The sequence below is a fragment of the Panthera tigris genome, chromosome B3, assembly GCF_018350195.1.
Source record: "Panthera tigris isolate Pti1 chromosome B3, P.tigris_Pti1_mat1.1, whole genome shotgun sequence".
Classification (NCBI taxonomy): domain Eukaryota; kingdom Metazoa; phylum Chordata; class Mammalia; order Carnivora; family Felidae; genus Panthera; species Panthera tigris.
Window position 1 is genome coordinate 114284285 of NC_056665.1, and position 15204 is coordinate 114299488.

Genomic DNA, 15204 nt, shown 5'->3' on the forward strand with positions numbered 1-15204 from the left:
ATTTTTCAAGAAAAGCCACAGGAAGGCCTTAAAGACAGACTAATGGATTTTAATGTACAGACTATGAAAAGCTCTCTGACATGATTTCAGATTCTACACTGCAACTAATCTTTAAGAAACTTCCACATGTCAGGGCGCCTGGGTGGCTCAGTCAGTTAAGTATCCAATTTGGGCTCAGGTCATGATTTCCTGGTTTTTGAGTTCGAGCCCCATGTTGGGCTCTCTGCTGTCAGTGCAGAGCCTGCTTGGGATTCTGTCTCCCCCTACCCCTCTCCTAGCATACATGCACTCTCACTCACTCTCTCTCTCTCTCTCTCTCTCAAAAATGAATAAACATTAGGGGCGCCTGGGTGGCGCAGTCGGTTGAGCGTCCGACTTCAGCCAGGTCACGATCTCGCGGTCCGTGAGTTCGAGCCCCGCGTCGGGCTCTGGGCTGATGGCTCGGAGCCTGGAGCCTGTTTCCGATTCTGTGTCTCCCTCTCTCTCTGCCCCTCCCCCGTTCATGCTCTGTCTCTCTCTGTCCCAAAAATAAAATAAAAAAAAAAACGTTGAAAAAAAAAAATGAATAAACATTAAAAAAAAAAAACAAAAAAAACTTCCACTTGTCAAGTTTTGATACAGTCTCAAAGAAGAATATATTGTTATCTGATAAGGCATTAAAATACTTTCCCCTTTTCTAATTACATATCTGTGTAAGGCTGAATTTTCTTCATATATGTCAGCTAAACCAACATTTCATAGCAGATTAACTATGAATGCCCTCATAATGTCTATTATCACATTAAAGAGTTGGAAACATTTTTAAGAGTCAGAAAGAGGTAATAATGCTACTTTTCTATTTATTTTGGAAAATAATTATCTTTCATTGAAATATTATTGTTAATATAAGGTTTATTATTTCCATTCTCAAAGAAATGAGTTTTTAAACTTCACCAGCTTTAAATTCTAATGTAATAAAAATTGGTAAAAATGGCCTACATAAACTGAAGTTCTTTGAGGTCTTCGATGATTTTTAAGAACGTAAACAGGTCCTGAGATCAAAGGGTCCAAGAAGTTTTCATTTAGACAGTAGTTCTCAACCAGGGTGATCCTCCACCTGGGGCATTTGGCAATGCCTGGAGAAATTTTTGGTCATCATAACTGGGGAGCTGCTATGAGCATGTACTGGCTAGAGGCTATGGACGCTGCTAAACAGCTACGATGCACAGGACAGCCCCCATCACAAAGAATTACCCAGCCCAAAATGTCAATACTGCTGAGATTGAAAAACCCTGCTTTTGAATATTCAATGACATACACAAACATGTTAATATTAAGAAAAAAGTTACAAAACAACAGAGATGACCTAATTCCAATTTTATTTTTTTGTTTAAAAAAAATTTTTTTTAATGTTTTATTTATTTTTGAGACAGGGAGAGACAGAGCATGAACGGGGGAGGGTCAGAGAGAGGGAGACACAGAATCTGAAACAGGCTCCAGGCTCTGAGCTGTCAGCACAGAGCCCGACGCAGGGCTCGAACTCACGGACCACGAGATCATGACCTGAGCCGAAGTCGGCCGCTTAACCCACTAAGCCACCCAGGCGCCCCCCAATTTTATTTTTTAAATGTGTACGTATGCAGGAGCGCCTGGGTGGCTCAGTGGGTTAAGTAGCCGACTTCAGCTCAGGTCATGATCTCGTGTTCTGTGAGTTCAAGCCCCGCATCGGGCTCTGTGCTGGCAGCTCAGAGCCCGGAGCCTGCTTCCGCTTCTGATTCTGTGTCTCCCTCTTTCTCTGCCCCTCCCCTGCTTGCTCTCTGTCTCTCTCTCAAAAATAAAAAACATTAAAATAAAAAAATTAAAATAAATATGTATGTATTCATACAAAAAAGACTAAAATATGTCCCATGTGTCAAAAATGGTCATCCTCAGTAGGTGGTATACTTCCTTTAAGTATCTCTTTATTTTCTGAATTTCCTATAATTAATATATGATATTTTGCAAACCTGTGAATAAGCGGGCAGCCTGTCTTCTAAGTGCCCTATTCTGTTGACTTGCATGATTCAACAGGAAGTTCTCAATAGTAAAGTATGGAATTAGTGAAATGTCAAAGAATAAAAAGCTCCTCAAATAGCTAGGAGAACACTAAGAACAGATTCCTGGGTCTCAACAACAGTAAGGTTTTACAAGGAAGCTATTAAATGAGTATGATGCACTGTGAAGTACTCGCAGACCACAGATCATGTCCAATCTCACTTCTGCCATACAGAATAACCTGGACAATATGCTCTCCGGATGGTGTCACACTCGTTTATTCTGAGTAGTTTATGATTTTTTAGTTTTTTTAAATTATAACACTGCCTGCTTGGCTTTTGCAAAACTCCCTGCACAAGCAACATTATCAACATAATAAAGCTGTCTTTTCTCTTCTTTGGGCAATTCTAAAAAGGTTGAACCAATGCAGGTGCAATGCTTTTTAGTCCTTTTAGGAAGGCACACAATACCCACCCACAAGCAGGTATAAACAGATATCAACCCTGAGACTCAAGGGCTGCTTGAAACTGGTTGCCAAATATGCAAATTTCAGTTACTTCTTGCCAGTATGTCTAAGGCAAAAACACATGCTTCAGCCATCTATGGCAGCTAGTGTTATCTGCAATAAACCATCAAACATGGGTCAGACACCTATTAAAAAAAAAAAGAAAGAAAAACAACAATCCTCAGAGGCTCCAATTAGTGCTTGCTTTATGAAATAACACAAAAGATACAACTGAAATTTAGATATAAGACTTGAATGGAAATTCAGAATGAGAGAAGTTGTGTAACAAGATTTTGACAGGCACCTGAATTTGCAGAAAATTCCTCCTCCTGAGTAATGTTCTTGGAAGGAAATAGACTTTCCAAAGTAAGAAAGTATGGGCAGGCTAAGAATTAAAACTGGAGAGGGGCGCTTGGGTGGCTCAGTTGGTTGAGGGTTGGACTTCGGCTCAAGTCATGATATCATGGTTCATGAGTTTCAGCACTGCCTTGGGCTGGAGGCTGTCAGCACAGAGCCCCCTTGGGATCATGTTCCCCACCCTCCACCCCCGCCCCTTCTCTGCTTGCGTTCTCTCAAAAATAAATAAATAAAACATTAAAAAAAAAAAAAAAGAATTAAAACTGGAGATTCAGCCAGAGTGACGGTCTGCCTCCAACCTGGAAAATTTCTACTGACTCATCTTGAAAATAATGAGCACTCCAACTTAATCAGACCAACCATGTTCAGGGACAATGAAACTGCAGATGGAATGTAGTGGCAGAAGAAGCCACTTAAAGAGTTTAACACTTTACTTGAGTAAAGTCCTTCATAAATGCAGAACCTCATGACTTTCCCTACTGAGAGACCAGATCAGAAGACCCAGATTCAGATTTTAATCCTGACTGTACTACTTACTAGTTGTAAACTACTGGGCAAATCACTTTACCTCTTTGCTCCTCTGTGTCCCTATATGTAAAATTAACGGCTTCATTTAGATGACCATTAGTCTTTTCCAGCAATAAAATTCTATGATTCTACAGAGATAATATATTAGTAGCATAAGATCACAGTGACAATGGTGAAATCTGGACTCTAACCCAGATCTTTTAAACTTCTCTATTGAGGTCATTTCACAACATGAAAGACATTCTAGAGCCAACTGGCCATATACCTGAGAAACTACAATTCCTGAAAACTTTTCTCAGGGCCAATCTATACACTTGAGGGGCCAACTTTTACTCCAGATGTATTCTGGTGCTAGACAGATACTCCATAAAACTAAGCCTGTTTAATTGTTTAATATCAGTATCACACCCACTTTTGGATAAAGTGGGAAAAAAAAAATCTCAACTCAGCAGGGAATCATTCCTCAGAACATCTTTGCTCAAAATCAACTGCAAAAAACAACCCATAGGAAGACTTTTTTAAAAGGGGGCTTTGAAGAATATACAAGTGAACAGCAGAAAAAGAACTCTAAGAGGAGGTATATAGTAAGGAAGGGATAACTTACTAGCCTCTGGACATAGCATGTTCTTAATGTTAGCTTGCCCCCACCCACTTCTAATAAGAAGACAAGGAGGGGACAAATGACTATCAACCACTCTGCCTCTCAGGCTCAATCCAGTACCCTAAAAGTGGCACCTGAAAGACCTGACAGAATAGAGGCTTGGAGGTGTTCTCACCAGAGGCATTCAATGGTAAATGAGAAAAGCTAAGAGAGTAGGGCTTTGGTTTTACTTGAGTACACAACAATTTATGATTATGAGTAGGTGGACATATAACTTATCATTCAAACTAGGACATTTTTAGGAATGAAAGGAGGGCTCATAATTGTACTGGGACAATGGGGACATTGGGATGGTCCCAAGTAAACCAGGATATGTGGTCACCTTAGTTATAAAGGACCCCAGCAGGCAGCCAGGTAGGCAGGGCACCTACAGAGTTACCTTATCGACCATATAAGGTAATCTTACCTCACTGTATCAAGGGGTAGGAACCAAGTAGAAGCAACAGGGAAGATGGGAATCAGTCTTTCCACCAACATCTCTGCTACTAGGATTTGTTACAACCCTGTCAATTTCCTCAGATGCCATTTTCTCATTGATTCCTACATGCCCCAGTCCTCCGGAATATAACCTTTATTTTAAAAATTGGCCATAAGAAAGTAATACTCAGAGTACATGGACTTGACCTCCAATGCATATCAACTCTGTATCCTGAGAGGTAGGTGATAGAATCTTGGATATCAATACTGCAAAGTACAATGAATAAGGTGGCAATGAAAATGTGACCCTGAAGGCATGGGAAGAGCAGATAACTAAAGTGACAAACTGCTGTTGTCAAGTCTTTCCCTAAATCCCTGATTTAGGATAACTGATGTGGCAAGCAAGTGGAATCTAACCCTCCTTGTTCACCTAACCCATGAATAACCTTGGAAATGAAATGCCTTCTTTTTCACAGAAGCAGAATGAAGTTGCTGGTGACAGATTTAACTTTACTTGCATGAACACTATAATTCAAGTTCATTTAGGATTAAACAGGCTTATTATCTGGTCTAGGAGTCACATCTCCCTTTATGATATTATGTGTCTGTGGAAAAGCACTTCCAAATGACTTACCAGTGCTCTCTGGGCAATTAAGCCCATGTTACATTGTTTAAACCTTCTTCCAAAAAGCACTTTATCATTATTCATCTATTCCCTAGTGAGGAGACACCTATTTCTTTTGGCTGAAATCAGGCAAATGTACCCAATCCACATGCTTTCTGCAGACATCAAACTCAAATTACAGGCTCAGTAAAGACATGTATGTTGTCTGTACCTTTAGTTGGTCTTATGCAGAAGAGGAACCAAACTGGTAACCTGAGTATACCCACTCCTAATTCTACCTCACTAAAGCAGGGGAGTTTAACCCAGTGTGAAGTTACATGGTTTATGTAAGCAAGCATAGAACACGCAAAGTGTGAGGAAGAAGATTTTAGATGACTGCCAAGACCAAAATCCAGGTGAAGTGATTTCCAGCACCAAGAGAGATCTGCTTAAGGGGCGAGTACTGTAGCTGTGACCAGAACTGTGCTTATTGGCTCAAAGCCCACTGATCCATCCCCACAGCTATACTCCCCTCCCTTCATTTACACAGAAAGGGGGAAAAAAGCAGTTAGCAAAGTATCGGAATGATAGCACCAAGAGAAGAAAATGTTGGGGAAGTCAGATCCTTTTAAAATGTACAAAACATTCTAAAAATTTCAGGGCAGTTAGTACGTCCCAGCGTTCCAGCAGACTCAGGCTAGAAATCCAGCTCCACCACAAACTGTAGGAACCTTCATGGTTACTTAACTTCTCTAAGCCCGTTTCTTCATATGTAAAATAAGGATAACAGCACTAACCCTACCTTAGGAAAGATTCTTTTAAGTATTAGATGTGGTCATGTATATAAATGTGCCTGACATATGAAACACCCCCAAATAATATTTGATAAATGAATGACATGCTCAAAAATTAGCTACTTATTGTTAAACATTTATCTTTATGAACAGCAGTCTCAGTTGAATGTCAGGTGAGATATCCTATTTAATTTGGTGGACACTGGGGAGCACTGCAGATTTTTGAGGGATCAGCAGCAGATGTGGGATAATGAGGGTTAAGTTTTAGGAAGCTTACGTGGTGACTAATAAGTATTAACAATGAAAAGAACAAAAACTTGGGAAGCAGCTATTGGAACCAAATTTTCTACAAAGACCAAGGTAATAGGCCAACGTAATAAAAATCTTTTTCATCCTTAGAATTCTATTTCACTTCATTTTAACCAGAAATAATGAATTCTAGTATCTATTTTTCCACTAATGCCCTACCTGTTCTCTGCATTACAGAACACTCTGCAGTCATTTATCAATGTCCCTTTTTGATTCTTTAACACTTAGTTATGATGATTAATACAAAACCTTCAAATGCCTGTGTCTTTTCTAGGCTATAGGTAACACTGGCTATTTTCCAAGTGGCTTAAAATAAGACATATAAAGTGCTTAACAGAGGGCCTGGCACACATTATAAGCTAAATGAAGGTTAAAAAAAAATTATTCTGTAGTTATTAAGATTAACGAGGCATATATAGTACGTTCACATTAAATATTTTTAATGAATAAACATAAGATGCCTGTATGGAACAAGTTAACTTTATTCACAGCAAAACACAGAAATAAAATTTATCACCTAAGAGGAGCAACAAGGGTTGCACATGTGCTCAGAAATTACTAATTTTTCAGTTTTCAATTTTTAGAAGAGATCCAGAAAAGGTGAACTACCCTATAAGAAGAAAATGGGAAGAAAAATATAAAAAGGCAACTTAGAAATAGCACATGCCTGGGAGCAATGAGCCCTACTTGGCATGCTGACTGCCCAAGACTAACAAGGCAGTTCTGGGCAAGTCCTCTTTCTACTTCCCCACTTCCTTTTCCATAAAATGAAGATCTTTCCTTCTCTCTGATTCAATGAGGAAGAAAGAAGATACAAAAAAGACTACCTAATGCAATATTTCTCAAGCTTCGGTCCCTCTTGATCACCTTTTGATTTTTGCCATATCCATGTAACACATTCACCATTATTTTTCTTTAAATTGACTTTTTAAAATTTAACCTCACTTTAAGCAATAAATTCGTTAAAAATGTTTTATACATGCTGGTTAACTTTTCCATATATAAAAATAAATGCACCATTAAAATGTAAATATTTATTCAAAGATCGCCTAAAATCAGCCTATATACCCACAGGGGCAAATAGTAACCTAACCCTTGTAAATTAAAATCAAAATTTTAAAGAAAAAAATCCAATAAAAAAGAAATGTAATTTCACATTCTCACAATAATCTAAGGGTTAATCCTAACAGATTAACATTCAGTTCTTTATCTCTAAGAGACAATACTTATGTGGGGTACCAAAAATTGAAAACAGAATCAATTCCTTCTTAACCTACATAATCTTCATTTGAATTAGGATTTTAGTTCCTTTAACCTTAAAAGGCTTTAATTCTACTCCTGGGTATCTAAATTCAGACTAAAACAGTAAGAAAAGCATGAGAACCATGAGAAACCATGAGAAGAAAAAGATTAAAATTAAGTGCTGTTTATTAACAATGGAAGCGCTCTTCATCTGTCTCAATGCATAAGAAGATAAATGCACTTTTTAACTTGTAATTCAGAAAGCAGCATCCATCCATGTTTCAAGCTTTACTGGTCAATAAAGTTTCCCTGATCTAAATGATTCCAACTGTACAATGAAAGCTATCAATAATCAGTGAATGAGTACATAACTTGTGGTCGCCAGGACACAGAACTGAGGGCTACTGCTCTTTTGAGGAACTCTTAGTCATCAAAAACACGTTGGCATAAGTCAAGTTAATGATGATCCTTCAAACAATACAGAAGACGAAGACAACTTTCTGCTGTGATAATGTCTCATAAGACTGGTGGTCATTAGTTAGACCTCACTAGGTTACTTTATTTTTTTAATGTTTATTTATTTTTGAGAGAGAGGGAGAGAGACAGAGCACAAGTAGGGGAGGGGCAGAGAGAGAAGGAGACACAATCTGAAGCAGGCTCCAGGCTCTGAGCTGTCAGCACCGAGCCTGATGCAGGGCTTGAACTCACAAACCACGAGATCATGACCCGAGCCAAAGTTGGATGCTTAACCAACTGAGCCACCCAGGCCCGACCCCCCCCCCCCCCAATAGGTTATTTTCAAGCAGAAGTGACAAACCTGGGCATAATTCTAAATCTGCCAATCTTTGATAGATATCAATTAGCAGACTAAAGAACAAGTGGGAAAAATAACGTGCATCTATAAATATCCATGTTACTTTATACTTATGACACAATCTCTATAATTTATCATTGCAATGTCCTCCAAGGCCATCTCTATGATCCTTCTCTCTTTCCCACTAAAGCTCATAAGCAAGAGAATTATTTGCTATAGTAAGTACTGTAAAACATAGAAAAGTCAAGTATCAATTACAGTATCATAAAGCAGAGAAGATTTTTTAAAAGAGCCATGCACTGCTACAAACAATAAGCAAATGTTCCTAAAGTGCAAGCTTGAGAGCATGGTTTATACCCAATTCATCATCTCTGTTTTCATTGCTTCTGCGTTATAAACTATGCACTCAAAAACAATTTGTTGAACTAATTAATAGACCAAAGAATAAAATATAACTCCTTCACAGCAGTGGATTATCAGTAAACAGAAAAGTCTGGAAGAACATCCAAGAATTGATTCCCTATTCATCTTATCAAAATGTGTACGTACTCTGAAAGCTTTTTCAGGCCTATCACTGGTCATATTTCCCCTGATAAACTAACCACTGGACCAACAAATTAATTCTAATTAAACACCTGAGAAGTTCTAATAAAGTTAGACTTTATTCCACTGGCTAAAGCCAAACACCTTACCTGTAGATAACATGCTCTTAGATGAATTTATTTACAAAAAACTGATTCCAGAAAATTGACATAACAGGGAACTGGGACTGGGAATAAGGAAATGATCGAAGTAATAGGTTCAAATTAAGCATATGGTTATTATCACAGCTATTATTTGATGCTTAAAAACACGCTTTGATGACAATACTGGGGTTAAGCTTCTTTACATAGCATTTTTAACAGTGCATCTCATTGAGATCTTTCTCAATTTTTCACATTGTACAGTGCTTTGTGCAATAAATGTTAGATACTGAAAGTGTCAATCTCCCAAAAGCTTTTTGTGAGGTTCAAGCTTTTTGTGAGTTGCAGCAGTGGCAACCAGACCAAAAGCATGGGCTAGGCCTCTGTGCTAAGAACTTTACAAGTGTTATTTCATTTAATCCTCACCACAACCCTGTGGGGTATTACTGCCCTTACTGTATAGCTGAGGAAACAGACTAAGTGACTTATCAAAGGTTAGCAAGTAGTTGAATTGATATTCATCCCCAGGCAGCCTGATTCCAGAATTCATGCTATTCATCTCTACCTAACCTATGATAATAAAATCAGAGACCTATGTGAAATGAAATAGGACTAAACAGTTATCTCAGTTATAAATATTATGACCAAGTAAATATAATTAAATGCCTTTCCATTCACAATTCCTACTGAACACTTCGAAACAGTACAGTTGCTGATGCTATTTGAAAAGCTTCTGAAGGCGCTTTTCCTACATGTATTTAGTCATAAGCGTTAAGAAAGAGATCATAATCTCTCACTGAAACTCAAAACTTCATACTAATGGGCTATTAATCTGCTAGTTCTAAAGCTTCCAATGCCTTAAATATCAATTCAGGGAAAATAATATTATTAGATGCAACCAAAGACTTAAAGGGTAAACCCAGGCAGGATACCCCCTAAATATGTGTTTCAGCGGAACTTCCTTGATGTTGGTAGGATCTCTTAGAAGTAGCACTTCAACATACACTGTGCCTTCTCATTCCATACCAAAGTCACAACACTATCCCGTCTGCCCCATTTGCACATGTCCATTAACAATAGTCTAAGAACAAGTGTCAGCTAATAACGATACCAAAAGTTCCTAAATCCAAAACAGAAAGAAAACAAACTCACATTTTCTCTGAGAGGCCTGGCACTCTGTTTAGCACCCAACTAAACTTTACCTAATATAGTTCTCACAAAAGCCCTTCAGGTAAATGCTGGTATTCCCACTGCATACACCAGGAAACAGACTCAGAGAGGCTTAGGTCACACATTAAGTGACACAGCCGTGATTTCAACCATGTGTATGCTACACTACACTGCCTTACATGATATCACAGTTCACGCCTTTCTCTGATCAACAACAAAGAAAACTACTTTTTAGGTGAAAAGTACTTTAATGTTCTAAAACAGCAAAAAACCATCCTCCCACTTGTTGCTGTCACAGTCACACTTCCCAACAGACCATCTTTTCTTTTCTCCTTCCTGATATTCTCTGGTTTACTCTTAATATCTGCTGGCATCATTGTGCCCTGGAAAAAGGGCTAGCTGTAGGAACAAAATAGCAATGAATGTATCCTTAACAAATAGCATTTTATAAGGCCATAGGAATCATACAAATATGTTTACCCTAGATCTAAGTTAATTCTACCAAACAGTATGTGTCAGTTACAAGAAACGTGAGCCTGCCCAAACAATTAGGAAATGAAAACAGTGAACAAACTATGAATACACTATCATTTTAATCACCACTTTCTAAAGGCTTTAACCAATCCAAGATACAAGAACAAGGACAAAATGCATAAAGGTAATCTCATTACCATCCCAAAGTCTGGCCTCCTACCTACCACATTATTGTGAAACATTAGGGATAGATAGCATTAGCCTCAAAAACACTAAGAGCCCCTCCCCTCAGGTGTTAACTGAAGGACATGATAGATAAGAGAAAATGTAAACATGACACTTTAAATAGTTTTAAATCGAAGATTATTGAAGGACTTCCCAGAACAATATTTAATTAGCTTTAACAAGTTAAGGTGTATTTATGACTCCCAGAGGGGGGCTTCCTAATCTGAAGCAAACAGGAGGAATTTTCTGTTAGCATAAATTGTACTGATAATGGAAGGTGAATAGCTAAAAAGGCTTTTAACCAAAACTCTATGTTTAGGAAATAAATAAGGAAAGCTAAGTGTATCAGAGCTAAACTTGGAGGGGGGTGGGTAGTGGGGAGCCTGCTGCAAGGACTAGGAAGGAGGACAAGAGCAGATAAAAAGGAAACAGGAAGGACTGAGCTAGAGGAAGTGTGAGGGGAAGGAGGAGGAGTAAGGGGCAAAGAAGACTGAAACCCAGAAAGCACTGATGGAGATGGGCAACTCAGGCCTAGAAAAATAAGGAAATAAATGCCTAAACCAGGAGGTTTGCCATAGCCTGCTCTGTGGGAAGGACTCTCCTCTTCTACATACTAAAATTAAGATAAGGGAAACAAACTGGCCAAGACTAGAGAAAATAGGGTTCATTTAAGACACAGGGGAAGGTCCTGCACAAGGATAACTCCTTGAGAATGGAGGCAACATTTTGGTGTTTTTAAAAAAGTGTTAAAATGTGTGAATTGATAGCATGTGAATTATATCTTAATAAATCTTATTTTTTAACAGTGTTAAGCTGGGCAACGTAGGACTGTACTCACGACTTAATTACCATGATTAGTTGGGCCTATAAAAGAGTACCCCCAAAATTCCCTCACCCAGGAGGGAGAGTTTACTTGTGTCTGGGAACATCTCTGTTGGAAAACATCAGTCTGGAAAGGGGACTAGAATATAACGAATACAGGAGGAAAAAAAAAACAACCCTGTGAGCTCTTTAGAGATCTTCCCCACTTTTGCCCTTGGAATTTTTGGCAGTATCGGGGAAGGAAGCTTTTGTTTGGGGTATGCCTTGAAGTGGAATATCAGGTTTCTTCAAGGGATGATCTAAGGTTAAACTCTACCTAGTCAAAGAGAAAACGATCTGGGGTGGAAAAGTCAAGTCAGTTCTGGAGAAACCCCAGAAGGTTTATCGCGAAAATGATCACACGAGTCTTCTCTCTGCTACCCCTAAATTGGACTGCACGCCTGTGTCACTTCCGACTGTTACTCGCGAAGACGACGGATGCTTTGCTATGATCCCAGAAGTTTCTGGCCAGCTGCCCACTGACGTAAATTAGAAAACCATTCGGGGACCGGCCTGGGTGAAGCGAAGCGCCACGTCCAGCGCGGGGCTCCCGCTTCCTCCCTCTCAATGCAGGAAAAGGGACGGAGTAGGGGAGAAGGCGAGCGGAACGCCAGATCCGCCGTCTTCGCCCGTTTTCGGGGAGGCCCCCCCCGCCCCCCGCAGCGGACCCATCCCCACTCGCCCGCCTAGGCCCCGAGACCCCCGGGAGGAGGGCGGCGGCGGCGAACTCCCCCGCGGGCAGCAGGCGCACCTCCCCCGGGGCAGCTGTCGCCGCGGCCCGCCCGGCCCGGGCCTCCCCGGGAGCAATAGGCTATCGATTCAGCTGCCTGTCGCTAGGAGCCCCGGGAGAGCGAGGCCTACACCGCCCGGCCGGAGCCCCGGCCTCGATTTCGCCACTTTCCCCACACCGGAGGGGGAGCCCGGGGGCAGCGCAGCCCAGCCCAGCTGGGCGGGAGGGAGGAGGTGCGGAGACCACCTGCAACGGTAGCCGCGGGCAAAGGGGGTGCGGGCGCGGGGCTGCAGCCAACAAGTCTCCCAGGGTCGCCCACCCACCACCCCCAGCCTCCCAAGTTGCGCATTCAAGTTCAGACGGGTGCCCCTCAGCCTCCAGAGTCCTTGGCACTGCCCACACCATAAGAAAAACACGACGCGGAAGAGGCCACCACAGCGGAGGGAGATGGGGCCGGGCCCCTCAGGGCGTCGAGGGGGCGGCCAACAGCCACCCGCCCGCCCGGCTCCTCTCCTCGCTCACCCAGCCAGCCCCCGAGTCGCGGCCCGCGACCCCTGGGCGGCCAGCCCTGTCACCGCCCGGCCCCCTGGCCCCCAGGCCCCTTCTCCCGGACGCCGGCGCCGGGGACTCGAGCTCCCCCTGGCCTCCGGCGCGCCTCGGCCTCCTCCCCCTCCGAATCCCCAAAATGCCCCCCGCACCTTTGAAAGTACACCGAGGAAGAGTTTCCCATCAAACTTTGTCAGGCGGTAGTCTCGCCCCCTCCCCGACCCACGCTTCCAGGGCAGTCATCAGGAGAGACCACTTTACACTTGGGATAAAGCGAATTAAGGACCTGTCAACCATTTTAGGTCTTTTTTACAGAAGACATCCTCTCCCTCCCCACCCTCCCCCTGCAAGGGTTTGAATTTGACACCAAACCTTCCCACCGCAGAAGGGGGGTTGAGGAGGGAGGGGGTGGGGACGGAGGGCAGAAGGAGGGTAGCGAGGGAGAGCGAAAGGGGAGGGTGGAGAGGGGCCGGGAGGCGCGGGGCGGGGAAGGGGGTTGATTTACCTGAGACCAGCCACTGGCCTCCATTGTTGGAGAATTCAATGGCATTGACACAGCCGAAGTGGCCGAGGAGGTCCTTCTTGTAGAGGTTTCTGCAGCCCCGCAGGCGTCTCCTCTGAAAGTCCTGAGTGAGCAGGGGGTCCCCATGCAAGCCCCGCTGGGACAAGAAGCCCACCACTGACCTCATGCTGCCCCCCAGGCCAGCTCTCCTCTTCATGCTGGAACCGCCGCCGCCGCCGCTCGCGCCGCCGCCCCTCCCTCGGCCTCACGCGCGGCCGCCGCTCTCCCCCCACCCAGCCCTCCCCCCGCGCTGCGATCCGGATGGTTCTTTAACCAGCCATGGCAGACGGAGCGAGGTGTGCAGACACTCGGTGGCGTTCGCGGCTTCCAGAGGGTCCCCTCCCTCCCTTTCCCCCCCTAGGCTCCTCCCTCTCCTTCTCCGCCTCCTCCAGCAGCTGATCCTCAGCTGCGGCCGCGCTTCCGCGCCGCGCGGCCCTTCCGCCGGCGGCCGGTGCCGGGAGAACGCGGGTGGCGGCTGCCCCTCCCCCGCCGCGGGCTGCTGGCCGGAAGAACGCGGGCGGCTGGCCTGGAGACCGCGGGCGGCGGCGCGGCTTTCCCGCCCCAGCTCCTCCCCGCGCTGCGCCCCCTGAGCGGCCGCACTCTGTGAAGTTGAGGGCGCGTAACAAACGGAGCGGCCGCGGGGCTGCGGGCTCGCCTTCCTCCCCCGGTGGCCGGCACTCCTTCGCCGCCGGCGGGCCCGGCTCCGGGACGAGGTCGGCTGCCCGCTCTTTTTTTCCGGTGGGGAAAATGCAGCCCGGAGTGGCAGACGGGTGGAGGACAGGCTCTGGTCGCCCTCCCTCGGTTCGTCTCATCCTGGGGCCGCCCGAACCCTGTCCAAGGGAAGGGAACCAGGAGTTAGGACTGGACACTTGGGGTAAGGCCGCTTGGGGGTTTTGTGAGCGCACCCGTCCCTCCCCCACCAAGTAAATTTTTAACACTGCCCACCCCCACCTCCACCCCAGTGCAGTTCTCCCTTCCCTCAGCCATTCAGTAAAAAGGCTATCGGTCTGGTAGATATAATAATAGATAATAATAGAGCGGTATATGGGAAAGGGGGGCGGGTCCTAATACATGGGGCGAAAATTGCCCAAACTGAGTTGAGAAGCTCTGAGACACAAAGTACTGTCCATGAGTTCCAGGTACATTCGCAAGATGCAAGAAGCATTATTCGAAAATAGCAACATCCGTTATTTAATTGGGTGCAGTGAGCTCCTCTTCAAGGTCTTGAGCGTAGAGCTCTGAGGCTGTACAGCTGTTAACCAGCAGCTACGTTCCAGGCCAGAAGTAGCTGCACTTCAGCAGGTGGGGAGCCTCCCTCCGCGCGTTGACCCCAGTGAGGAGACTGAGTGTTAAGTGCTTTGGAATTCTACCAGATACAGTAAAATCCCCCTGTCAGTGTATTGTACTTTTCCTAGAACCTATCCCCTGTCGTTAAAATAAACCATGGTGAGCTACTAAAATAGGCAGGTGTCCTTTTCGCCCTTCCAATTTAGCAGGAATTCCATCCTCTGTATCAGAGATAGCGCATGGGCAGTTGAGCGCACGCAGCCATGAAAGGTGGACCGACACCCCATCAAGCAAAATCACCTACTTCTATTTTTTGCAATAAGTAATTATACCAATAACAAATATGCGAGTAAGTTAAAGGTCAACGTTTTAACAAATGTTGCTGAACTTAGAAATTCACCAGATCTCAGAAATCATTGTTC

General features: G+C 43.7%; 2 protein-coding genes across 7 annotated transcripts in view; one reads left to right on the forward strand and one right to left on the reverse strand.

The window, feature by feature from the left end:
• The window catches only part of DCAF5 (DDB1 and CUL4 associated factor 5), a 104022-nt gene extending 89972 nt beyond the window's left edge, over positions 1-14050 (reverse strand). The window contains exon 1 of one of the 4 annotated variants that reach the window (XM_042989975.1): positions 13439-13826. In XM_042989975.1, the coding sequence (XP_042845909.1) occupies positions 13439-13652 (214 nt within the window). In that variant the 5' untranslated portion in view covers positions 13653-13826. Of the gene's footprint in view, positions 1-13438 lie in introns of all 4 variants that reach the window. The other 3 variants (XM_042989974.1, XM_042989976.1, XM_042989977.1) reach the window with 3 other exon arrangements.
• Positions 14051-14176: 126 nt separating this feature from the next.
• EXD2 (exonuclease 3'-5' domain containing 2) overlaps positions 14177-15204 on the forward strand; it is an 85862-nt gene continuing 84834 nt past the window's right edge. For all 3 annotated transcript variants that reach the window (XM_042989978.1, XM_042989979.1, XM_042989980.1), the window contains exon 1: positions 14177-14369. The gene's annotated coding sequence lies outside the window, so the exon portion shown is untranslated. The remainder of the gene's footprint in view (positions 14370-15204) is intronic.